Source organism: Podarcis bocagei (assembly GCF_964188305.1).
Source record: "Podarcis bocagei genome assembly, chromosome: 2".
NCBI lineage: Eukaryota > Metazoa > Chordata > Lepidosauria > Squamata > Lacertidae > Podarcis > Podarcis bocagei.
Genome location: NC_138126.1, coordinates 9,049,355 through 9,072,645, shown reverse-complemented (window position 1 = coordinate 9,072,645; position 23,291 = coordinate 9,049,355). Strand labels below are relative to the sequence as shown.

The 23,291-nt window shown below is 48.7% G+C and overlaps 3 protein-coding genes and 1 long non-coding RNA gene across 10 annotated transcripts in view; 3 read left to right on the top strand and 1 right to left on the bottom strand.

Moving 5' to 3' along the window:
• The first annotated feature begins 134 nt into the window (after positions 1–134).
• Positions 135–6,609, top strand: LOC308582025 (zinc finger protein 213-like). 2 transcript variants are annotated; one of them, XM_081184828.1, is made up of 4 exons: positions 135–412; positions 2,056–3,051; positions 3,652–3,781; positions 5,477–6,609. In XM_081184828.1, exons 2-4 carry the CDS (start codon positions 2,242–2,244, stop codon positions 6,259–6,261), a joined length of 1,725 nt encoding a protein of 574 aa, XP_081040954.1. In that variant the 5' UTR covers positions 135–412; positions 2,056–2,241; the 3' UTR covers positions 6,262–6,609. The 2 variants fall into 2 exon arrangements, with proteins under 2 accessions (XP_081040954.1, XP_081040955.1); XM_081184829.1 differs by having other exon boundaries at positions 138–412; positions 5,486–6,609.
• Positions 6,610–8,216: 1,607 nt separating this feature from the next.
• Positions 8,217–9,992, top strand: LOC308581369. The gene is made up of 2 exons (XR_014005016.1): positions 8,217–8,340; positions 8,714–9,992. It is a non-coding gene; the product is annotated as an uncharacterized lncRNA (long non-coding RNA).
• A 3,377-nt stretch (positions 9,993–13,369) lies between these two features.
• LOC308580974 (uncharacterized protein) lies at positions 13,370–22,476 on the bottom strand. Of its 6 annotated transcripts, none has more exons than XM_081183351.1 (5): positions 20,175–20,458; positions 19,292–19,430; positions 18,539–18,674; positions 14,841–14,971; positions 13,370–14,801 (listed from the first exon to the last, which is right to left on the bottom strand). In XM_081183351.1, exons 3-5 carry the CDS (start codon positions 18,570–18,572, stop codon positions 13,941–13,943), a joined length of 1,026 nt encoding a protein of 341 aa, XP_081039477.1. In that variant the 5' UTR covers positions 18,573–18,674; positions 19,292–19,430; positions 20,175–20,458; the 3' UTR covers positions 13,370–13,940. The 6 variants fall into 6 exon arrangements, with proteins under 6 accessions (XP_081039477.1, XP_081039478.1, XP_081039475.1 ...); XM_081183352.1 differs by having other exon boundaries at positions 13,370–14,858; positions 14,916–14,971; XM_081183349.1 differs by having other exon boundaries at positions 13,370–14,971; positions 20,330–20,469.
• A 114-nt stretch (positions 22,477–22,590) lies between these two features.
• Positions 22,591–23,291, top strand: part of LOC308581250 (uncharacterized protein) — a 31,057-nt gene continuing 30,356 nt past the window's right edge. Inside the window, 1 exon segment of the mRNA XM_081183780.1 lies at positions 22,591–22,796. The gene's annotated coding sequence lies outside the window, so the exon portion shown is untranslated.

The following is a 23,291-nucleotide window of genomic DNA, read 5'->3' as shown; positions in this document are numbered from 1 at the left end:
TGGAAGTGAGAGCTGGACCATACAGAAGGCTGATTGCCAAAGAATTGATGCTTTTGAATTATGGTGCTGGAGGGGACTCTTGAGAGTTGATGATGGGAAAGATTGGGGGCACAAGGAGAAGGGGACGACAGAGGATGAGAGGGTTGGACAGTGTTCTGGAAGACAGGAGTGCCTGGCGTGCTCTGAAGAGTCGGACACGACTAAACGACTCAACAACAACAATCTGCGCCCAGGGAAAGGGTGGCAACCACAGAGCCCGCTCGTCCTAGAAGGGAGCACCTCTCTTCTCGCAGTGTTTTTCCCCGTCCCGGAAACGGGTCTCTTTTGAATGCACTTTTTCCCCGGGAGCTGGTGCAACCTGGCAGGGCGATCCGGGTTGGGGGGTTTTTTTGGAGAGGGAGGAGGATCTTGGGTAAGTGGCAAGGGCGCGCTTTGCACGCGCGCAGAGGCTGGGGAATCCCTGCCTGGAAGGGGAGGGTGGAAGGAGGGAGAGGCAGCCTGCCCTGGGTTCTAAATGCAAACACAGGCTTCTTCTGTGTTGCTTTTTGCAAAAATGATGGGCAAGGCATTGGTTTTTGCGGGGCAGAGAGAAAGAGATTTCTGCACGATGCGGTTCTGCGTTATGGTTGCTGATGCAGAAGCTGCCTGATCCGGAGTCAGTCCGGAGTTGGTTGCCCCTGCAGTCCCAAGGTCATAGGATCGTAGGGACCCAAGGGGTCATTATTCCACACAATAATCACAGCTGAAGCACCCCTGACCCATGGCCACCCAGCATCTTTTTTAAAGTCTCCATAGAATCATAGAATCATAGAGTTGGAAGAGACCACAAGGGCCATCAAGTCCAACCCCCTGCCAAGCAGGAAACACCATCAGAGCACTCCTGACATATGGTTGTCAAGCCTCTGCTTAAAGACCTCCAAAGTAGGAGACTCCACCACACTCCTTGGCAGCAAATTCCACTGTCAAACAGCTCTTACTGTCAGGAAGTTCTTCCTAATGTTTAGGTGGAATCTTCTTTCTTGTAGTTTGGATCCATTGCTCCGTGTCCGCTTCTCTGGAGCAGCAGAAAACAACCTTTCTCCCTCCTCTATATGACATCCTTTTATATGTTTGAACATGGCTATCATATCACCCCTTAACCTCCTCTTCTCCAGGCTAAACATGCCCAGCTCCCTTAGCCGTTCCTCATAAGGCATCGTTTCCAGGCCTTTGACCATTTTGGTTGCCCTCCTCTGGACACGTTCCAGTTTGTCAGTGTCCTTCTTGAACTGTGGTGCCCAGAACTGGACACAGTACTCCAGGTGAGGTCTGACCAGAGCAGAATACAGTGGCACTATTACTTCCCTTGACCTAGATGCTATACTCCTATTGATGCAGCCCAGAATTGCATTGGCTTTTTTAGCTGCCGCGTCACACTGTTGCCTCATGTCAAGTTTGTGGTCAACCAAGACTCCTAGATCCTTTTCACATGTACTGCTCTCAAGCCAGGTGTCACCCATCTTGTATTTGTGCCTCTCATTTTTTTTTTTTTTTGCTCCAATGAAGTGGAGTCCAACATCTTCCGAGGGAGACTGTTCCAGGAGGTTCTTTCAAATATTTAGCCAGAACATCTTCCCCCGCCCTCCTCCAATGCAATCAATAAAAGCAAGTCTCCGCAAAGGGGAAGGGACCAAGAGTGAGCAGGGATAGCAAACCCAGGTGCCAATTCATTAAAAAACTTACTTTTCGTAATGATCAGCTGGCCCAGTTCAGTGCCCAATGGTGTTGGGCAGAGCCAAAGGACTCTTTTTCACATCTCGGATACAGTGGTACCTTGGGTTAAGAACTTAATTCGTTCTGGAGGTCCATTCTTAACCTGAAACTGTTCTTAACCTGAAGCACCACTTTAGCTAATGAGGCCTCCTGCTGCCACTGCGCCACCGGAGCACAATTTCTGTTCTCATCCTGAAGCAAAGTTCTTAACCTGAGGTACTATTTCTGGGTTAGCAGAGTCTGTAACCCGAGGTACCACTGTATTTCCCCATTTTAACGCAATTCTTTCGTTGTGTGTTTCAGCTGGGCATTCACTGCTGCCTAACCCGCTTCGGAGTCTGATTTGACGCTGAGCGTCAGACGGATGGTTAACGGAGGATCTTAAGAGGCTTTGCCAGGCTGGACCACCGAGGGAGGAAGCCCTGGAGTTGAACCTCTGCCACCCACGGCCGGCGTCTGGGAGCTCCGAGAGAGAAAGGGAGAAAGGAGATGGACGCAGGTCAAAGGAAGAACGAGCCAGATGACGTGGTCCAGGCTGCGCTCAAGCAGTGGCCGCTCACGGGCCTGAAAACGGAAGACCAAGACCATGGTGGTCCTATGACGAGGGAGGAATTTGTTGAAGGAGGGAGAGACCTTTGTGCTTTCCGGACTGGGAGGATGGGGGACATTGAATCCAGGGTATCAGGAGAGAAGGTGAAGCAGGAGTCGGGCGCAGGGCTGCTTCAGCACTGGGAATCCCAGTGGCAGGAGTTCTTGAAGATGGTAGAGTCCCACCACACGCACTGGGAGATCCCACCAGAAGAGCCTACCCCTTGGGAGGATGCCAAGGGCTTTCTGGTCTCCTTCGAGCAAGTGGCCAAAGCCTGTCGGTGGCCCCAGGAGGAGTGGGCGGCCCGGCTCCTGCCCGCTCTCAGTGGAGAAGCGGAGCAGGCCTTCGGCAGCTTGGAAGCTGGGGACAGAGAGGATTATGGGAAAGTGAAGGCGGCCATCTTGCGCCGGGACGCCCTGGCCCGGGAGCGGTGGTGCCACCGCTTCCGGCATTTCTGCTACCAGGAGGCCGAGGGGCCAAGAGGGGCCTACAGCCGCCTGCGAGACGTCTGCCACCGGTGGCTCAAAGTGAAGAGGAACAGCAAGGAGCAGATTCTGGAGCTGCTAATTCTGGAGCAGCTTCTGGCCGTCTTGCCGCCCGAGGTCCAGGGATGGGTGAGGGAGGTTGGGCCCGAAACGTGCTCCCAGGCGGTGGCTCTGGCGGAGGAGTTCTTGCTGAGGCAGCGAGAGGCTGAGAGGCCGCAGAAACAGGTGAGGCTGTTGTTGCGGAGAGCTTTGAGGGCCAGAGCGACAAAATGTGGGGTGAGGAAGGGGAACTGCTGCAAGGCATCCTGGGACCAGCCCTGCATGTATCTCGATGGTGTCCACATAGCAACATAGGATGGTATTTGACAATGGTATACTCAGAAAGCTCAGTGGATTAGAGTGTGGTGCTGATAACGCCAAGGTTGCAGGTTCGATCCCTGCATATATATTTTTAACAAATTTGTTCAGTTCATGAAAAATAAATATTTTCAGTTTATGAAGCAATTCTTTATCCTCCCACCACGCTGACGAAGAATTCTACGAAACAGTAGTCAATATCCGGAATCACTGTTCAGTGTTGGACCTCATATTTACTGAATACACAAAGCTTCACAGCTTGTCTTTCATCGTACGAAGTCCGGTACCTCGCTTCAGTTAAAGATTTCCAGAGGCTTTGAGACTAAAGATTTCATTTTGTACTTGTTATGGTTTAAAGGAATTCTATAAAGATTGTCTATTGCGTATGTACATGGTCATCGTGTTGCCTAGACATTGCTGACATTCTCTTTGCAACCCAGGGGTTTGTTTGGTTACTTCTTGTTACAGATGCAGGCAGCCTTTGAGGAGGACGGCTACGGTTTTTCCGAACCGGCGCAGGTTCTGACCGACACGGGGCAGAGGCGGCAGGAGAGGGGAGCCAAGGAGGAGGTCAGCTCTGGAGACGCGAGCTCACGAGGTAAGGAGGATACCCAATCTCAGGCTTGCAGTCAAAAAGGTGTGGCACAAAAGGAAAAGGGACTGGGGTGGGAGGAGGAGGAGGAGGAGAAGATGGGGGAAAGCAAACGTCAGACACTCTTTTTAATTAGGGAATCCTTGTCATGAGCAGCTGAGAAGGAAATTTTTCAAAGAGAGGAGGAGACAAATGTTTCTGTTCTTTCAGCAGAAGAATGGAAAGACCTTTCTGCCTGTCTCCCACACCTGTAGTCAATGGAATAGACCATGAAATAATAACAACAACAACTTTTATTTATACCCCGCCCTCCCCCGGAGAGTTACATCCCCCTCCCCCGGTCACCCTCTTTGGTTGTCAATTTTTTTCATCGATCACTATGATTTACATTTTTTATTTGTATGCTGCTTTCCCGTTTAAAACAAAAAAACACTAAAAATGTCTTGTGAAAGAACAACAAAAATGTGAATCAATACACCATTAACAATAACAATCAAATGAGGGGAATTGTTTCGAAACATAGCAGTCCAACATAGAATTTGCTTTATTTGTTTATTTATAATTAATTTCAATCAGCAAAATTTATATTCCGCTTAATTGTCGTGAAACCTCTAAGCGGCTTACAAGGAACATTAGAAGCATCAATAAACATCAATGGATAATGTTTACTGAATATTTTAAGAACCAGTATAGACAAAGACATAGCTTAGCAGGTTTTGAGTAAATCCAGTAGAGTTGAAATAGATGTGGATTAGGTGGAACAGTGAGGGATGCGGGTGGTGCTGTGGGTAAAACCTCAGTGCCTAGGACTTGCTGATCGTCAGGGCGGCGGTTCGAATCCCCGCGGCGGGGTGAGCTCCCGTCGTTTGGTCCCAGCTCCTGCCCACCTAGCAGTTCGAAAGCACTCTTAAGTGCAAGTAGATAAATAGGTACCATTTTATAGCGGGGAGGTAACGGCATTTCCGTGCGCTGTGCTGGTGCTGGCTCGCCAGAGCAGCTTCGTCACGCTGGCCACGTGACCCGGAAGTGTCTTTGGACGGCGCCGGCTCACGGCCTATAGAGCGAGATGAGCACGCAACCCTAGAGTCGGACACGACTGGCCCATACAGGCAGGGGTACCTTTACCTTTACCTTTTAGGCGGAATAGTAGAAAAGCAAAGGAACCAGGAACCAGGGGTAGAAGGGAAGTAATATGGTATATGTATATATCGTACTTTTCCATGTATAAGACTAGGTTTTTTACTTTAAAAAAAAGTTTATAAGATATTTATTAAGATTTTCAAAATATTACAAAAGAAAAATAGAAAAAAGAAAAATACAAAATAAAAGTAGTTAAAAACAACTCAATCTTTCCATTACTTATTTTTCATTAGCTTGTTTCCCGGACCTCCTCACGCCTCCCTTTTTTGTATTCCAATTCAGTTTGTTGGTTCAGCAAATCCTTCCCCTCTTTGTTTATCCTAATCTTTAATCTTAAAATATTGTAACATTGAATTTTTACCTGTTAGTAATCCATTTTTCATATTCCCTTATAGTATTGCAGCTAAAAACCAGTTAATTTCTATCCAACATCATTCTAACATTCATTAATTTTTTTAAAAAAAAGTTTAAAAGGGGGGGGGTCAACCCAGCCGCATGGGCAGGGTATAAATAATAAAATGCTTATGATTCTTATTAATCACATCAACATTCTTTTAATAGTTTCAACAGATTACATGCAAGTGGGTGAGTGTGACAGGCAAACCCGTCCCCAGGAAAGCCGTGACAACGTGGAACCATCTGTCACGGAAAGTGTCGTCCGGGTTTGCAAAGAGGGCGAAACCTCGGAGGCTCAGGGCGAACCAAAAAGGCCACCGGCGAGCTGGCCGAGGAATCGGGTGGGGGAATCTGTTCCCTGCGGGACAAATGAGATCTCTCTTGATCAAACCCCACTGCGGCAGCAGCCTCCAGGGCCAGACGGCGGATCTGGCGAAAGCTTCGATTCAGAGCTCGTGAAGTACGAAGCGGTTGAAATCCAGGAATCGGCCTACCCGTGCGAGGACGGGACGCAACTGGGTTGCAAGGAGGGTTTCCAGAAACACAGCCCGCACTTCCGCGGGAAGCCGTACCAGTGCGGTTATTGTGGAAAGGCCTTCAGCCGCCGTTCGCACCTGGTGACGCACGAGAGGACCCACACGGGAGAGAAACCCTACGCCTGCTCCTTCTGTGGCAAGAGCTTCATCCAGAGCTCCCACCTCATCCTCCACGAGAGGACCCACACCGGCGAGAAGCCCTATCGGTGTTGCGCCTGCGGAAAGAGCTTCAGCAGCACCTCCAACCTCCTGGCCCACGGCAGGACCCACACGGGCGAGAAGCCCTACAAGTGCGCCGTCTGCGAGAAGGGCTTTATCAGCAAGTCACACCTGGTCCGCCACCGCAGGAACCACGCTGCGGACAGGCCGCCCACAGAACAATCCTCCTCCGGGAAAGCCTTCTGCTTGGCCTAGTTTCTTACGAGACCAAGAAAGGGAGACCACTTTGGAATAAGCCATACCAGAAAGCCCACCTTCCTTTTACAAAGAAGGTGTGGGGCGTGGCAGAGAGAGACATTTTTCTTTTGGTCCAGATTTGGCTGCATCGGAAGGTGTTCCAGGCCTGGGGAAAATTGTATACCCAGAAAAAAGCACACCAAGAACTCAGGCCAATGTACCGTATTTTTCGCTCTATAGGACGCACTTTTCCCCATCCAAAAATGAAGGGGAAATGTGTGTGCATCCTATGGAGCGAATGCAGGGGGGAGGCAGGCAGGAAAAGCCCCTAAAAGCCGCACACAAGCTCCGCGCAGCTCTGTCAGTCCCTTCTCCCTCCCCGTAGAAAAGCCCACAGGAGCCCCACGCTCCTTAAATGGTGCACGGCTCCTGTGGGCTTTTGTGGGAGGTGGGGGTAGTGCCATAGCCGTGCGCCACCTCACCAGCCAGGAGAGCGTCTAAAGAAGCCATAGCCCTGGGCTTCCCCGGCAGCTCCGAGAAGCTCGCTGCTCCCCGACCTGCTCTTTGGGGCTGGCGGTGGGGGAAAGCAGCAAATCAAGTCAATAGCAACAAAAACTAATCCAAGGATTAGTTTCTGACAAGGATTACAAACTCAAATAGAGATTACAAACTCCAACAGAGATTACAAACTTAAACCCATAAAAATATGTATAACACAACAATTCATTACAGAATTAGAGATAAGAGTTTATGAGTAAAGTTCATGTTAGTCGAGATTAGAGACCAGGACAGGGCTCTTGGAGTTTGTAATCTCTATTTGAGTTTGTAATCCTTGTCAGAATACATACTTTTGAATGGATTAGTTTTTGTTGCTATTGACTTGATTTGCGAGTAGGGACCACTCCCACTGTTGAAACTTACATTGGCCTGAGTTCTTGGTGCGCTTTTTTCTTGGTATATTTAATAACTGGAAAATATTGTAGCGGCAAAACATGTGGCTCTCCAATTCCTCTTATCATTCCTGATGAGAATAATTTTATTACTTATATGCCGCCCATCTCACTGGTTTCCCCAGGCACTCTGAGCAGCTTCTGGGGAAATATAAAAACACAATCAAACATCAAATGTTAAAAACTTCCCAATACTGGGCTGCTTTCAGATGTCTACGTAAGGTCATATAATATTGTTTATCTTCTTGACATCTGGTGGGGGGGGGGGGTTCCACAGGGCGGGTGCCACCACTGAGAAGGCCCTGTGCCTGGTTCTCTGTAACCTCACTTCTTGCAGGGAGGGAACCACCAGAAGGCCCTCAGAGCTGGACCTCAGCTGAATGATGGAAGTGGAGACAGGATCGCAAGCAATATTAACTGTAGTATGCAGTTTCTTTAAATAAATGGTATACTACAATTTATATTGTTTGCGATCCTGTCTCCTGTCATTGATTATTGGGGGGGCAGGTGGCACTGTGGTCTAAACCACCGAGCCTTTTAGGCTTGCCGATCGGAAAGTCGGTGGTTCGAATCCCTACAACAGGGTGAGCTCCCGTTGCTCTGTCCCAGTTCCTGCCAACCTAGCAGTTCAAAAGCTTGCCAGTGCAAGTAGATAAATAGGTACCACTGTGGCAGGAAGGTAAATGGTGTTTCCATGCGCTCTGACACTCATCATGGTGTCCCATTGTGCCAGAAGCAGTTTAGTCATGCTGGCCACATGACCCAGAAAAGCCATCGGCGGACAAACGCCGGCTCCCTCAGCCTGAAAGCGAGATGAGTTCCGCAACCCCATACTCTAATTCGACTGGACTTACCGGTAACTGTCCAGAGGTCCTTTACCTTTTACCTTTATTGGTGAACCTACCGGTTAGAAATGCCTGTCCTTCTGGAAGCTGGACTTGAGGGAAGAACTTGAGGAAGTGCATAGATCCTGGATCATTACTTGACGTGAAAATAATTGTTGGATCAATCTGTTCAAAGAGTGTGTGTATGTGTTTCTGTGTTTGTAGGGACCGAGGCGACAATCCTCTGGATCATTCCCTTGATGAAATAAATTTCAAACCATTGCTTTACTTCCGTTGCACAGCATCCAACCATGTCTTGTTAGGTTTTAGGTAAAGGTAAAGGTACCCCTGCCCGTACGGGCCAGTCGTGTCCAACTCTAGGGTTGTGTGCCCATCTCACTTAAGAGGCCGGGGGCCAGCGCTGTCCGAAGACACTTCCAGGTCACGTGGCCAGCGTGACAAGCTGCATCTGGCGAGCCAGCACAGCACACGGAAATGCCATTTACCTTCCCGCTATAAAGCGGTCCCTATTTGTCTACTTGCACCCGGGGGTGCTTTCGAACTGCTAGGTTGGCAGGCGCTGGGACCGAATGACGGGAGCGCACCCCGCCGCAGGGATTCGAACCGCCGACCTAACGATCGGCAAGTCCTAGGTGCTGAGGTTTTACCCACAGTGCCACCCGCGTCCCTTGTTAGGTTTTACCTGCCTTAAATGTTAGCAACATTCGCACTCTGCACTAGCCGGGACTCTGCAGGCCTAATAATAATAATAATAATAATAATAATAATAATAATAATAATAATAATAAATTTATTACTTATACCCTGCCCATGTGGCTTGGTTTCCCAGCCACTCTGGGCGGCTCACAGCATGTAAAACATTAGACGTTAACAATTTTCCAATACAGGGTTGTCTTCAGGTGTCTTCCAAAAGTCAGATAGTTGTATGTAGCTGTTGTATGTCTGTCAGGAAATTCCCTTTAATAATAAACACAACGGAGTATGAGTCTTTCTGCTTGGACCTAACACGTGTACCAAAATGCCATCTTTGAAAGTCTTCACTGGGCCTGAGGTAGGCAACCTGTTCAAGACCAATTCTCAAGTTCTTTCTATAATATTCCAACACGCCCTCCTTGTCAGCCACGCTCCATCATCTCAAGTGCTTTTTCCTGGCTGCAGGATGTCCTTGGTTGCTTGGGGTGGATAAAGAGGGGTTTGGGTGGGTGCAAACCCTTGACTCTATAGTCCTGTGCTGGGACACGGCCCTCAGAAAGTTCTCCATAAGAGAATGCGGCCCTGGTCTTAATCCTTACGATGGGCAGCAGTTCCCTGAAGAAAGCTCTACGGTTGCTAAAAAGACCAGCGGTTGGTGGTGTTCCCTCATAGTAAAAAACCCCCCAGAATTTCCGCATAATTTTTACATAAACATTCAAATGGTCAATAATAAAGTCTAGGAACTTTAAGGTTTGCCACACTTCTGGAACATGGAAAAAACAAAACGGTCCAAGTGGAATTTAACAATCGCTACGCTAATTAAATAAAGGGGCGCGGGTGGCGCTGTGGGTAAAACCTCAGCGCCTAGGACTTGCCAATCGCATGGTCGGCGGTTCGAATCCCCGCGGCGGGGTGAGCTCCCGTCTTTCGGTCCCAGCTCCTGCCCACCTAGCAGTTTGAAATCGCCCTTAAGTGCAAGTAGATAAATAGGTACCGCTTTATAGCGGGAAGGTAAACGGCGTTCCGTGTGCTGCGCTGGTGCCGGCTCACCAGAGCAGCTTTGTCACGCTGGCCACGTGACCCGGAAGTGTCTCTGGACAGTGCTGGCCCCCGGCCTCTTAAGTGAGATGAGCGCACAACCCTAGAGTCTGTCAAGACTGGCCCGTACGGGCAGGGGTACCTTTACCTTACCTTTACGCTAATTAAATAGATTTGAAATATGTATCCAAGGGAATATAAACTCCATTAAAAGGTTGTTTTTTTTTTAAAAAAAAGAGGAATTGGACTGTGAGCTGTGTTGATTTATGACTGTGTGGAACTGCATGATCTTTCGCTTTCTTTGACTTATGGCTACTGTGTTAAGAGAGTGATTGGCTTGTTTTGTTCTTATTCTTATTAGTACTTTGTGCTTTTGTTCTGAATTTTTATGCCGTGAAGCGTCCTGAGATCTTCAGATGAAGAGCAGTATGCAAAATAAGTACCGTATTTTTCGCCCTATAGGGCGCACCGGCCAATAGGGCGCACTTATTTTTTTTGGGGGGGGGAATAAAGAAAAACATTTTTATTTCCCCCCCGCAAGCTCCGGGAGCAATGGCAAGGTTGTGCTCAACGTCGCCATCGCTCCCGGAGCTTGCTGCTATCTGAAGCCCGGGGAGCGCGGCACTGTAGTCCGCTGCGCACCCTGGGCTTCGGGCAGCTATCCGCAAGCCTGTAGCGCCCGGCAGGAACTCCTGCGCTTGCTGGGCTCCGCAGGCTTACAGATAGCTTCCTGAAGCCTGGAGAGCAAGAGGGGTTGGTGTGCACCGACCCCTCTTACTCTCCAGGCTTCAGCGAAAGCCTGCATTTGCCCCATAGGATGCACACACATTTCCCCTTCATTTTTGGAGGGGAAAAAGTTTGTCCTATAGGGCGAAAAATACCGTAAGTAAATAAATAGTAATTGGGGAGCCACCACCAAGAAGGCCTTGTCATGGTTGAACGCCGACCGGGCACCACCAAAAGATCATAGGTCCCGAGATCGTTGATATTAGAAGTGCCGCTCTGTTAGGAATTTGGATCCCAACCAGTTTAGGGCTTTATACGCTAGTACCAACCCGCTGAATTGAGCCTGGTAGCTCCCCGGCTCCCTTGACGTTGCCCCAAGATTTATCTTTGGAATTACTGAGTAGGAAATCTGTATGCCCTGTATACGGTCACTACCTTTGCAGAAGGACTACGTGGAGGATTGAAGAACATTAGGAATCAGACTGGGGAAAATAAAAGCTGCGGGTTATCTATTGGTGTTTCGCAACTTTCTGACTTGTTGCAGGACCTTAGCCAGACCTAGCAGAGTATGCGCAGAGTCCACGGAAGCAATTGGCAACTGGTTGCAGACAGGATGGACGAAGCAGGAACCAGTAACTTGTAGTTATAGGTGTTTATTATATACAGTGGACTATTTACAGGAACAGAACTTTGACTAGTTCTCTCTGACACCACTCTCAACTCTCAACCTCCAACTCCTACACTAGCCACTCCAACTAACACATTCCAGTTAGTAGGCCATAAATCATTATTTCCGTGAGAGCTTGACCAATCATGGAGCTGTCTCCATGCCTCTGTATCACCAGGCAGATTACACACCTTTACATTGCCTTGGCTGTCGGCCAAACCCTAATTGACTCTGTGTAAAGCTGCAGGTATTCAGATTCCCAACATTATCTTCATGTCATCATACGAATCTAGGGTGAGGCCTTATATCCTGCCAGCGAATATTGTGCAGGCAAGTCGGGGTGAATTACTGTATTTTTTTGCTCTATAGGATGCACCCGACCATAGGACGCACCTTGTTTTAGAGGGGGAGAACAAGAAAAAAAAATTCTCCCCCTCTCTGCTCAGCGTCCCTTCAGCGAAGCGGCAGGAGAAACGGAGCCCCTTCCATTTCTCCTCCCGCTTAGCTGCTTAGCTGAAGGGGCACTGTGCCTTAGCTGAAGGGGCACCTACCCTTCAGCGAAAGGAACCCGAAGCCTCCGGAGCTCAGCGGGAATCATAGAATCATAGAATAGAATCATAGAATCATAGAGTTGGAAGAGACCACAAGGGCCATCGAGTCCAACCCCCTGCCAAGCAGGAAACACCATCAGAGCACTCCTGACATATGGTTGTCAAGCCTCTGCTTAAAGACCTCCAAAGTAGGAGACTCCACCACACTCCTTGGCAGCAAATTCCACTGTCAAACAGCTCTTACTGTCAGGAAGTTCTTCCTAATGTTTAGGTGGAATCTTCTTTCTTGTAGTTTGGATCCATTGCTCCGTGTCCGCTTCTCTGGAGCAGCAGAAAACAACCTTTCTCCCTCCTCTATGTGACATCCTTTTATATATTTGAACATGGCTATCATATCACCCCTTAACCTCCTCTTCTCCAGGCTAAACATGCCCAGCTCCCTTAGCCGTTCCTCATAAGGCATCGTTTCCAGGCCTTTGACCATTTTGGTTGCCCTCCTCTGGACACGTTCCAGTTTGTCAGTGTCCTTCTTGAACTGTGGTGCCCAGAACTGGACACAGTACTCCAGGTGAGGTCTGACCAGAGCAGAATACAGTGGCACTATTACTTCCCTTGATCTAGATGCTATACTCCTATTGATGCAGCCCAGAATTGCATTGGCTTTTTTAGCTGCCGCGTCACACTGTTGGCTCATGTCAAGTTTGTGGTCAACCAAGACTCCTAGATCCTTTTCACATGTACTGCTCTCAAGCCAGGTGTCCCCCATCTTGTATTTGTGCCTCTCATTTTTTTTGCCCAAGTGCAATACTTTACATTTCTCCCTGTTAAAATTCATCTTGTTTGTTTTGGCCCAGTTCTCTAATCTGTCAAGGTCGTTTTGAAGTGTGATCCTGTCCCCTGGGAGCGCTCCCACTGCACTTCAGAGGCTTCGCATTGCTATCGCTGAAGCCAAGGAGCCTGCATTCGCTCCGTAAGACGCACACACATTTCCCCTTAATTTTTGGAGGGGGAAATGTGCGTCTTATAGAGCGAAAAATACGGTATGCACCATAAAACTGACTGACCAGAGTTGGGTCGGCTCCAGATGACTGAATCTGGAGTGAGAATTGGGAGTGTAAACGCTTTCGCAACTTGATCGAGATGGGAGAGAGACTAGGATGGGAGAGAGACACATATCGGTTTCCTAGTGAGGCTTCAGTCTGTCCCCCTTTGACCCTTGGACTAGGCCTGCGTTTCTAGAAAGGCCTCTGGAAAGAAGGAATTATGGCTCTTCCTGATCTGCTGCCTCCTCTGGGGAGGGAGAAGAAACAGCCCTTTGTCTTTCCCACCCAGGGAAGAATCTGGTGAGTATCTTTTGCAGGTGGTGGAGAGGCAAGACTGCAATGGAGGATTGGTGGAAAATGTGCTTTGGGGAGGGAGGTTGCCCCACGTGGAGACCCTCCAACCTCAAAGGGCAGCCAGTGGGACCGGAAGAGGCAGGGAGGCAGCTGCTGATGGAGGGGAGCAGAGTAGGACAGAAAGGATCAGCCCTGCTTTCCCAGCATTGGACTGAGGGCTCCTCACGGATGAAATGTCTAAATTAAAATCCCAGCCAAGCCCAACTGGAAAATGTATTGTCTACATGAGTCCTAAGAGATGAAAGACAACAAAAACAAATTGGAAGTATTTTATTGGAAAGATTAGAAAAAGAGGAAGCACAGTCTTATTTTGCCACCTGTTGGTTTTTCATCCCTTACACACCTACCAACAAACTACAAGAACATCTATCAAAAGAATCAACAGAAATATGGACAGCGTGGAAAGCAGGTAGCTCTTAACCAAAACCATCTTTTGTTTTCTCTCCATGACACCCTTAGCACCCTGAATAAATAAAATAGACACTTCAAAAATATATATTTTGGAAAATTCAACGTAATGAATATTTTGATGGAAATTAAGGGATGTGCCCTGACTGAAACTCCTTCCACAATCCAGGTTTCTTAGATCATTAGCATGCGTTGTGCTTGACCTGAAGCTTTCCCCACGTTCCAGGCATTAAAATGGTTCCTAAATTTATTATTTAAAGATGGTTCTCTTGACTGGAGTTCATTCTGCACTCCAGGCATTTAAACAGCATATCTCCTGGGTGAATTCTTTGATGGGAAGGAAGGTCTCCTCTTCAACGGAAGCTCTTTCCACACTCCAGACATTTAAATGGTTCTCTCCAGCATGAATTCTTTTGTGCTTCTCAAGGTTTGCCACACTCGGGGCATTTATATGGCTTCCCCTCTGTGTGGATTCTCTGATGTGACGTAAGGCTCGTGCTCACAGTAAAGGTCTTGCCGCACTCCAAGCATTTATAGGGTTTCTCCCCTGTGTGGATCCTCTCATGCTTAATAAGGTTTGTGCTCTGACTGAAGCTTTTCCCACACTCTGGGCATTTGTACGGCCTCTCCTGTGTGTGGATTCTTTGATGTGAAGTAAGGTTTTTTCTCCAGCTGAAGCTCTTTCCACACTCCAGACATTCGTAGGGCTTCTCTCCCGTGTGGATTTTGTCATGTTTCGTAAGGGCCGTGCTCTGACTGAAACACATACCACACTCTAGACATTTAAATGGCTTTTCGCCCGTGTGTATTCTCTGATGGGAAATGAGGTCTGAGCTTTGACTGAAGCTCTTTCCGCACTCCAGGCATTTGAAAGGCTTCTTCCCCGTGTGGATTCTCCCGTGCTTGGTAAGGTTTGTGTTCTGACTGAAGGCCTTGCCACACTCCAGACACTGATAGGGCTTCTCTCCGGTGTGAATTATTTGATGGGAAATCAGGTTTGAGCTCTGACTAAAGTGCTTCCCACACTCCAGGCATTTAAACGGTTTCTCCCCTGTGTGAGTTCTTAGATGTTTAGTAAGGTTTGTGCTTCGACTGAAGCTCTTTCCACATTCCAGGCATTTACGATGTTTCTCTCTCCCATGAGTTGCCTGGTGTGAAGCTTGGTGTTTGCTTTGACTAAAGTCCTTTCCAAACTCCAGACCCTTAACTTTTCCCGTGTGGATTATCTGATGAGAGATGAGGTTTGCGCTGTGACTGAAGCTATTACCACAGGCCAGTGGTTTCTCCTCTGTGTGCGCTCTTTGGATAGGGATTTCACAGACGTCTACTTGGTTTCTGCCCTGCCTCCTCCACATTTCTTGATCCCTAAAGGTCTCTTCTCCCTCTTCATTCTTGACGGGTTCCAGGGACACCCCAACTGGCTCTTTGTAATCCTCACTGCCCTGCCCAGTTGCTGCAGAGGGGAAAGAGAGAATCCTGATTAGAGTTGGAAGGCACCTCCAAAGGTCATTCAGCCCTTGCTCAATGCAGGAGCCACAATGCAGGACGGTCATCTCCAGGCTTGACTACTGTAATTCGCTCCACGCGGGGCTGCTCTTGAAACTGTCCCAGAAACTCCAGCGGGTGCAGAATGCTGCAGCGAGGCTCCTCACGGGGTCTCTGCCATGGGAGCATATTCACCCAGTGCTTTTCAAGCTGCACTGGCTCCCGGTGGAGTACAGGGTCATATTTAAGGTGCTGCTTTTGACCTTTAAAGCCCTTCACGGCCTAGGACCCTCGTACCTACGGGACCGCCTCTCCCGGTATGCCCCACGGAGAGCCTCAAGGTCCATAAATAGCAATACCCTAGTGGTCCTGGGCCCTAAGGAAGTTAGATTAGCTTCAACCAGAGCCAGGGCCTTTTCAACTCTGGCTCCGGCCTGGTGGAACGCTCTGTCTCATGAGACCAGGGCCCTGCGGGATCTGATTTCTTTCTGCAGGGCCTGTAAGACAGAGTTGTTCTGCCTGGCCTTTGGCTTGGAGCCAATTTGGTTCCCTCCCCCTCTTTCTTTTTTCTTTTCCTTCTCCTCCTGCGATGAGGCTACATTTTAATATTTTAATGTTTTAATGTTTCAATGTTTTAATGTTGTATTTTAATTTTGTTTTTAAGTTGTAATCATTCAACTTGTTTTTATTATTGCTTGTAAGCCGCTCTGAGCCCGGCCTTGGCTGGGGAGGGCGGGGTATAAATAAAAATTATTATTATTATTATTTATTACCACACTATCCCTTATAGGGAGCCAGCTTCTGCTTTCAAGCCTATTATTATCTTATACCCACCCATCTGGCTGGGTTTCCCCAGTCACTCTGGGCAGCTCCCAACAGAATATTAAAAACACAATAAAACATCAAACATTAAAAACTTCCCTAAACAGGGCTGCCTTCAGATGTCTTCTAAAAGTCAGACAGTTGTTTATTTCCTTGACATCTGATGGGAGGGTGTTCCACAGGGCAGGAACCACCACTGAGAAGGCCCTCTGCCTGGTTCCCTGTAACCTCACTTCTCGCAGGGAGGGAACTGCCAGAAGGCCCTCGGAGCTGGACCTCAGTGTCTGGGCTGAACGATAGGTGTGGAGATGCTCCTTTAGATATACTGGGCCAAGGCCGTTTAGGACTTTAAAGGTCAGCACCAACACTTTGAATTGTGCTCGGAAACATACTGGGAGCTAATGCAGGTCTTTCAGGTCTGGTGTTATATGATCCCAGCGGCCGCTCCCGGTCACCAGTCTGGCTGCCGCGTTCTGGATTAGTTGTAGTTTCCGGGTCACCTTCAAAGGTAGCCCCACATAGAGCGCATTGCAGTAGTCCAAGGGGGAGATAACTAGAGCATGCACCACTCGGGCAAGACAGTCTGTGGGAAGGGAGGGTCTCAGCCTGCGTCCCAGATGGAGCTGGTAGACAGCTGCCCTGGATACAGAATCGACCTGTGCCTCCAGGGACAGCTGTGAGTCCAAAATGACTCCCAGGCTGCGCATGTGGTCCTTCAGCGACACAGTTACCCCATTCAGGACCAGGGAGTCCCCCACACCTGTCCGCCCCCTGTCCCCCAAAAACAGTACTTCTGTCTTGTCAGGAATCAACCTCAATCTGTTAGCCAAATGAGGTAGATATTTTTTTTTTAGGCTCCTTACCAGTGAGGGAAGTGTCACACGCCCAAGAATGTGACCTGACCACAAAACAGGTAGGAGCCAGTTTAGGAGGAATCAAACGGCTGAATGTTAAAGTGAAAACAACTCCAGATGAGGAACAAGTAGGGTTCTTATACGGACAGTAAAAAAATGGGTTGAGTAAGTGTTTTCAGGGACGGGTTGAATTGGAGATGGTGAAGGTGAGGTGGCAGGAGAAGGCTGTGAAGAGAGTAAAGGGTTAATATGACATATATTTAGTGCGTGTCCTAATGCAAATGCCCTTGCAGACTCTTTGAACTCTGACTGTTAATGCGTTACTGAACAAAGTCTGACCAATTGAAAACTGGGTTTCAGCCACCATACTTGAACCCTGCAGTGAGAACTTGCCACACACAAAAAAGAGTTTCACCACTTTTTGAGGCAGTCTAGAGCATCTTTGTCTTTTTTTCCAGACTACTTATCAGATGCAGAAAGGCTTGGGGTCAGTCTTTGCTCAGAGATTTGACAAGGGGTGCTGGGGCCTCCCTGTTAAATGTCCAATTCACCTCCGTGGCTTTTGCATTGTGCACGATCGTGGCAAGGAGTCATTTGACTGACTTGCTGTGTCAGAAACAACAATAAAAGTTAAATAAATAAATGAGAGAGAGAAAGAAAGAAAAAGAGAACCAGAACCCATGTAGAAGGGAAAGTAAAGGGGGGAGGAGAAAAAGAAACACCCAAAATTATACTTTACAAAGCTGTACTTCACCAGAACTTAACCTATTACAGACGAATGCCTCGCAAGACGGAAAACTCGCTAGACGAAAGAGTTTTCCGTTTTGGAGGTGCTTCGCAAAACGAATCTCCTATGGGCTTGCTTCGCAAGACGAAAATGTCTTGTGAGTTCCTGCGGGGTTTTTTCCTCCCCCCCCCCTTTTCTAAGCCGCTAAGCCACATCAGCTGATCTAATAAGCTGATAAGCCACTAAAAGCCGCTAAAAGCCACTAATAGCACTAATAGTGCTAATTCGCTAATCCGTCAATGGGTCTTGCGAGTGTTCCGATTTTTTTCCGCTTCCCCCCCTTTTTCTAAGCCGCTAAGCCACTAATAGCCTTTTAGCCGCTAAGCCGCTAAGCCTTTAATAGCCGCTAATCCGCTAATAGGGTTGCTTCGCAAGACGAAAAAACCGCTAAACGAAGAGACTCGCGGAACGGATTATTTTCGTCTTGCGAGGCACCACTGTATCACTGAATTTGTCCATGGCAAGTCTGCATTTATATGCAAGTGATTCGTATGCTGCGAGTTTGTATAAGCCTTCAATCCAATCATAGAAGGGAGCCGCATTTTTATTTTTTCCAATTCATCAGTATCAGTCTTTTTGCCGTTGTCAGGGCAGGGAGAGTCCACTCGTATTGTCCTTTTGTAAGGTTTCATGTGCTGGGTATAAAATTCAAGAGGATATTTTGCTCTGTAAATGTACAGTCCCGTTGATCGTTTCAGTTACCTTCTGGCCAAAATTTTTCAATACAGGACAATGAAAAAAAATGCATGTTTTAGAGAAGCATTATCCCTATTGCATCTCCAACAGTTAGATACCTTAGATATCCCTTTTTAAAACAAAAAACAAAAACAAAACTTGAAAGCCTCGTTATCTCCTTCACTTGGTAGAACAACTGCATTCTCCCCATTCGTGATTCCAAGGTATTCAGAAGCACGCTGCCTCAGACACTGGAGACAGAAAGTAGCCATGATGATTAGCAGCCATTAGGGATGGCTAGTCCCTAATTTGGCTTAGGGGCATATGAAAAACCTTGCTGGCTTTCACAGAGCCCACCCAGATGGCTCTGAAAAAGCCCACAAGCAGCTGTTCTTACCTAGAGAAGCTACACTCCCCTGTACCTCCTCCATGACTTCCTTGCACAAGGCTCTGTGCCCTGGGTCCAGTAACGCCTGCTCTGCTCCTCCTCAGGGAAATAAATACACAGCTGCCGCCTCAAAGATCACCAGACCCTAAAAGAAATAAAGAAAATTCTCTCCTAGTATTTTCCTACAGGACTGAAAAACTTACCCACAGAGTCATCTGGCCAAAAAACCCCTCAAGGTTCGGTAATAAGAGTGGGACACCCTGGGCTGCAGGTCCCACTCCTGCCAGCACTTGGGCTGCAGCACGAGGTGGGAAGGGAAGCGGGTGGTGCTGTGGTCTAAAGTACTGAGCCTTTTAGGCTTGATGATCAGAAGGTCGGCAGTTTGAATCCCTGTGACGGGGTGAGCTCCCGTTGCTCTGTCCCAGCTCCTGCCAGCCTAGCAGTCCAAAAGCATACCGGTGCAAGTAGATAAATAGGTACCGCTGTGGCGGGAAGGTAAACGGCGTTTCCATGCGCTCTAGTTTCCGTCACGGTGTCCCGTTGTGCCAGAAGCGGTTTAGTCCTGCTGGCCACATGCCTTGGAAAGCTGTCTGTGGACAAACAATGGCTCCCTCGGCCTGAAAGCGAGATGAATGCCACAACCCCATCGTCTCCTTTGACTGGACTTAACCATCCAGGGGTCCTTTACCTTTCACTTTTTTTACCTTGTACCCATTTGCTTTTGGAAGAAATCAACACTTTGCTCAAGGCCCAGTTACGTACCTGCTGCTGGAATTCGCAGGAGGGGAGAGCAATGTCGGGCTCCTGTCAAGGTTGTCCGCCTGCAAGAAACTCTAAACAAACCCGGCAGGGAGAATCTGTAGGAGCACCACTGGTCGTCCTCTGAGTTGATGAGGTTCACCTGACAACAAGAAGAAATGACAACACGAAGAAATGACATCATCTGCCCAGTTGGGGAGTAGTCTGCCAACAGAGATTCAGTGGGTGCCTTCTGCCTCAGCTTTTGAACACCTGCTAAAAACCTTTCTATGCTGCCAATCCTATGCAGGAAATTATGAGAATATCCTTTAATGGTTAGTTGTTTTGGCATCCATCTGTCTTGAGAAACAATGGAGTACGCCTCCGGGGCATAGCTGTCAACCTTCCCTTTTTTTGCGGGAAATTCCCTTATTCCAGCACCGTTTCCCGCTGCTTGCCGCTGCTATCCTGGATTGTTAGCTATCCCGTAGGCTGTCCCTGGCAGTGGCGTAGCGTGGGTTGTCAGCACCCGGGGCAAGGCAAGTAATTTGCGCCCCCTAGAGTGAGTGAGCCAGGTAGGGGCAGAGAGCTGCGAGTGCGCCCCATGTTGCGCCTGGTGCGACCGGGCCCCCCCCTGCACCCCCCACGCTACGCCACTGGTCCCTGGGACAGGTGAGGCTGTTGATCCCTTATTTTCAAGGCTGCCGATCCCTTATTTTCAAATCTGAAAGTTGATAGCTATGCTGGGGGGGGTGAAGTAGAACCGCTGCGTTAGCAGCACCAAAGCGACCTCCCTGGGGTGCAAGCCAGGGCAGTGGAGGTCTTGGGCTGCCCGGTTGGCAAGACACCCCCCTCCTCGGCCTCGCTGATGGGGGTCCAAAGGAAAGCAGAGCAAGACGTTTGGCACCAGCTTGGCTGCAGGAGTTTCCGGAAGCAGCATACAAGCTGCCATCCAACTGTCTTAGGGACTCCGCTCCGGATGTGTGTAGGGTTTGCTTTTCTTCTCTTGCAATGCCCAAATCCCTAAATTCCTGGAGGAGAAGCCCCCTTTCGCCCCTGTACCTCCAAGGCGCGCCCAGCTGTTCATCTCCCTTCTCCCCAACTTCACAAACTGGGCAGGACATTCAGAGCTGACGCCTATTCAGGTTCCCATTTGAAGGCAGCCAGAGGATGCGGGGCTCCTGCTTCTTTCTGTTGGCAACCGGAAATCTCTCTATCTCTCTGGCTCCTCTCCTGCTTTCGCTTATCCCTTTGGAGGGACGCGGTTGGTCACTTCTGGTACCGCCCCCGTACCTGCGGAATGCTCAGCCAATAGATATTCAGCGGGCGTCTTCTCCATTAACCTTTAAATGCCCGCAAAAACTTTGTTGCGTAGCCAAGCCAATGCAGGAAATTAAGAAGATTCTTCTGTAATAGTTGGGCTCACTCCTCCGTTGTCTCCCGAGACAGGCCGATGCCGACCAATCAATAGTTGATCTCTGATTTTTTTTTAAATGGATTTACGAATGTATGATTGTTGAAAGTCAATCTTTTTTTTAATGAACAGCACTACGTATATAGATTTTTTAAAAATAAAAGATATATAAAAACCAGCCTTTGATTTTTCCAAGCATGGCTCCCACCCATCTTTCCTGGTTTGGGGCAGAAGCTGCGTTCCCTATCTGAAGAAAGGTGCTCTGCATGTGTTTTTGTGTTTGTTTGCCCAGACAGAAAGTGGGGAGCATTAATCTCTGCAGGAAAGCATTCTGCACATGCTCAAAGGCCGTCTGCCTATAGATCTTCTTCCCCCCAGAAAGGAGGGAAATGATTCTGTCGCTTAAAAAAAAAAGCACTCTGCACAGGCTGTGGGATACTGCGTGCAGTCCCAAGAAAGGGAGAAAAGTAGCAGTTCCCCATCTGGAGAAAGGCACTCTGCATATGCTTAAGAGATCCTTTATCTGTTGGAAAAGGTTTGTAGGTTATATGAAGAATCACTGCAAGCAGGTTAAAACGTTTGTTTGTACCCCGCCCATCTGGCTGGGTTTCCCCAGCCACTCTGGGCGGATTCCAACAAAGATTAAAAATACATTAAAATGTCATTAAAAACTTCCCTGATGTCTTCAGATGTCTTCTAAAAGTCAGGTAGTTGTTTATCTCTTTGACATTTGATGGGAGGGTGTTCCACAGGGCAGGTGCCACTACCGAGAAGGCCCTGTGCCTGGTTCCCTGTAACTTGGCTTCTTGCAGTGAGGGAACCACCAGAAGGCCCTTGGCACTGGACCTCAGCGTCTGGGCAGAGCGATGGGGGTGGAGACACTCCTCCAGGTATACTGGACTGAGGCCACTTAGGGCTTTAAAGGTCAGCACCAACACTTTGAATTGTGCTCGGAAACGTACTGGGAGCCAATGTAGGTCTTTCAAGACCGGTGTTATGTCGTCTCTGCGGCCGCTCCCAGTCACCAGTCTAGCTGCTGCATTCTGGATTAGTTGTAGTTTCCGGGTCACCTTCAAAGGTAGCCCCCCACGTAGAGCACATTGCCGCACTCCAAGCGGGAGATAACTAGAGCATGCACCACTCTGGAGAGACAGTCTGCGGGCAGATAGGGTCTCATCCTGCGTACCAGATGGAGCTGGTACACAGCTGCCCTGGACACGGATTTAACCTGTGCCTCCATGGACAGCTGTGAGTCCAAAATGACTCCCAGGCTGCGCACCTGGTCCTTCAGGGGCACAGTTACCCCATTCAGGACCAGGGAGTCCTCCACACCTGCCCGCCCCCTGTCCCCCAAAAACAGTACTTCTGTCTTGTCAGGATTCAACCTCAATCCATTAGCCACCATCCATCCTCCAACCGCCTTTAGAGTAAACCCAGCACTATAACGGAGTTAAAAACGAGAATCAAGAAAGGGAAAATATTGCATGATCAGAACATGCAGTGAAGGGAAGTAGATGTACAGTTCCTCTTGAATGCAATGTAAAGTAATGCAATGTCGAAAAGTACAGTGGTGAAAAATATAAATGAAAATCTAAATAGAGAAAGAGATTCTCCATCCCTGGCTTTTTTGTTTGTTTATTCGCCCAGACAGAAAGCGGGGGACTGCATTACCCTCTGCAGGAAGGCGCTCTGCACGGGCTCAGGAATACTTTTTTGGGGAGATGGAAACCACCGCCTCCGGCCAGACCCCTTTGCAGCGACCAGCAGAGGGCGAAGAGCGCAGGGCGTGCGCGTCCCCTCTCCTCCGGCTCCGGAGGGCGGGATGGAGGTCGGACGGAAGGGGCTGAGCTTCTTGCCAAGCGGCGGATTTAGCATCCGGGGGTGCCTCTGAAGCCTTGGGGGCGGGGGGGGGCGGAGAGAGGCACCCACCCACCCAGCAACCCCAGATGTGCTCCGGGATCGGCGGAGGAGCCTCCTGCGCGCTTGGAGCCTGGACGGGAGACACGCCTTTGCCCGACGACAGCTCAAGCCCTGCAAGCAGCTTTGCAAGGAAAGAAGCGCCTGATCCGGATCATCACCGCCTCTAACATCAACAGGGCGCCCGGAGAAAACAGGGTACCACACGCGCGCGCGCGCACCCCCAAGCATCTCCAAAATAGCTGCTTGGTGCGCCTTTTCCACCCGCCTGCCCACCTGTCGGAAGGTCTAGGCGCGCCTACTCCCGAGGAAGCCCCGTTGACTTCAGAACCGTAGGATCGTAGAGTTGGAAAGAAAATTTTCTTTCTAGGTATATAAAATTTGTATATCATATTTGTATGCGTGTTGGAAATTGTATTATAGTAAGTCCTGTAACGTAATATGACAACGTTTACCGATGTAATATAATAATGTTAACAAATAAATAAAATGCAAATTCAAAAAAAAAAAAAGGATCGTAGAGTTGGAAGGGACCCGAGGGTCATCTAGTCCAACGCGTTGCAATGCAGGAATCTCAGCTGAAGCACCCATGACGGATGGCCATCCAACCTCTGCTTGAAAACTTACAAGGAAGGAGAGTGCAAAACCTCCCTTCCACGGTCAAACAGCTCTTTCTGTCAGAAAGTTATTCTA

Coding starts and splice junctions, on each gene's coding strand:
- LOC308582025 (XM_081184828.1), top strand. CDS start 2,242: ATGGACGCAGGTCAAAGGAAGAACGAGCCAGATGACGTGGTCCAGGCT. Junction 3,052..3,651: donor CTGAGAGGCCGCAGAAACAG/GTGAGGCTGTTG, acceptor TTCTTGTTACAG/ATGCAGGCAGCCTTTGAGGA. Junction 3,782..5,476: donor TGGAGACGCGAGCTCACGAG/GTAAGGAGGATA, acceptor TTCTTTTAATAG/TTTCAACAGATTACATGCAA.
- LOC308580974 (XM_081183350.1), bottom strand. CDS start 18,572: ATGGAGGAGGTACAGGGGAGTGTAGCTTCTCTAG. Junction 14,972..18,538: donor GGGGAGTGTAGCTTCTCTAG/GTAAGAACAGCT, acceptor TCCCCTCTGCAG/CAACTGGGCAGGGCAGTGAG.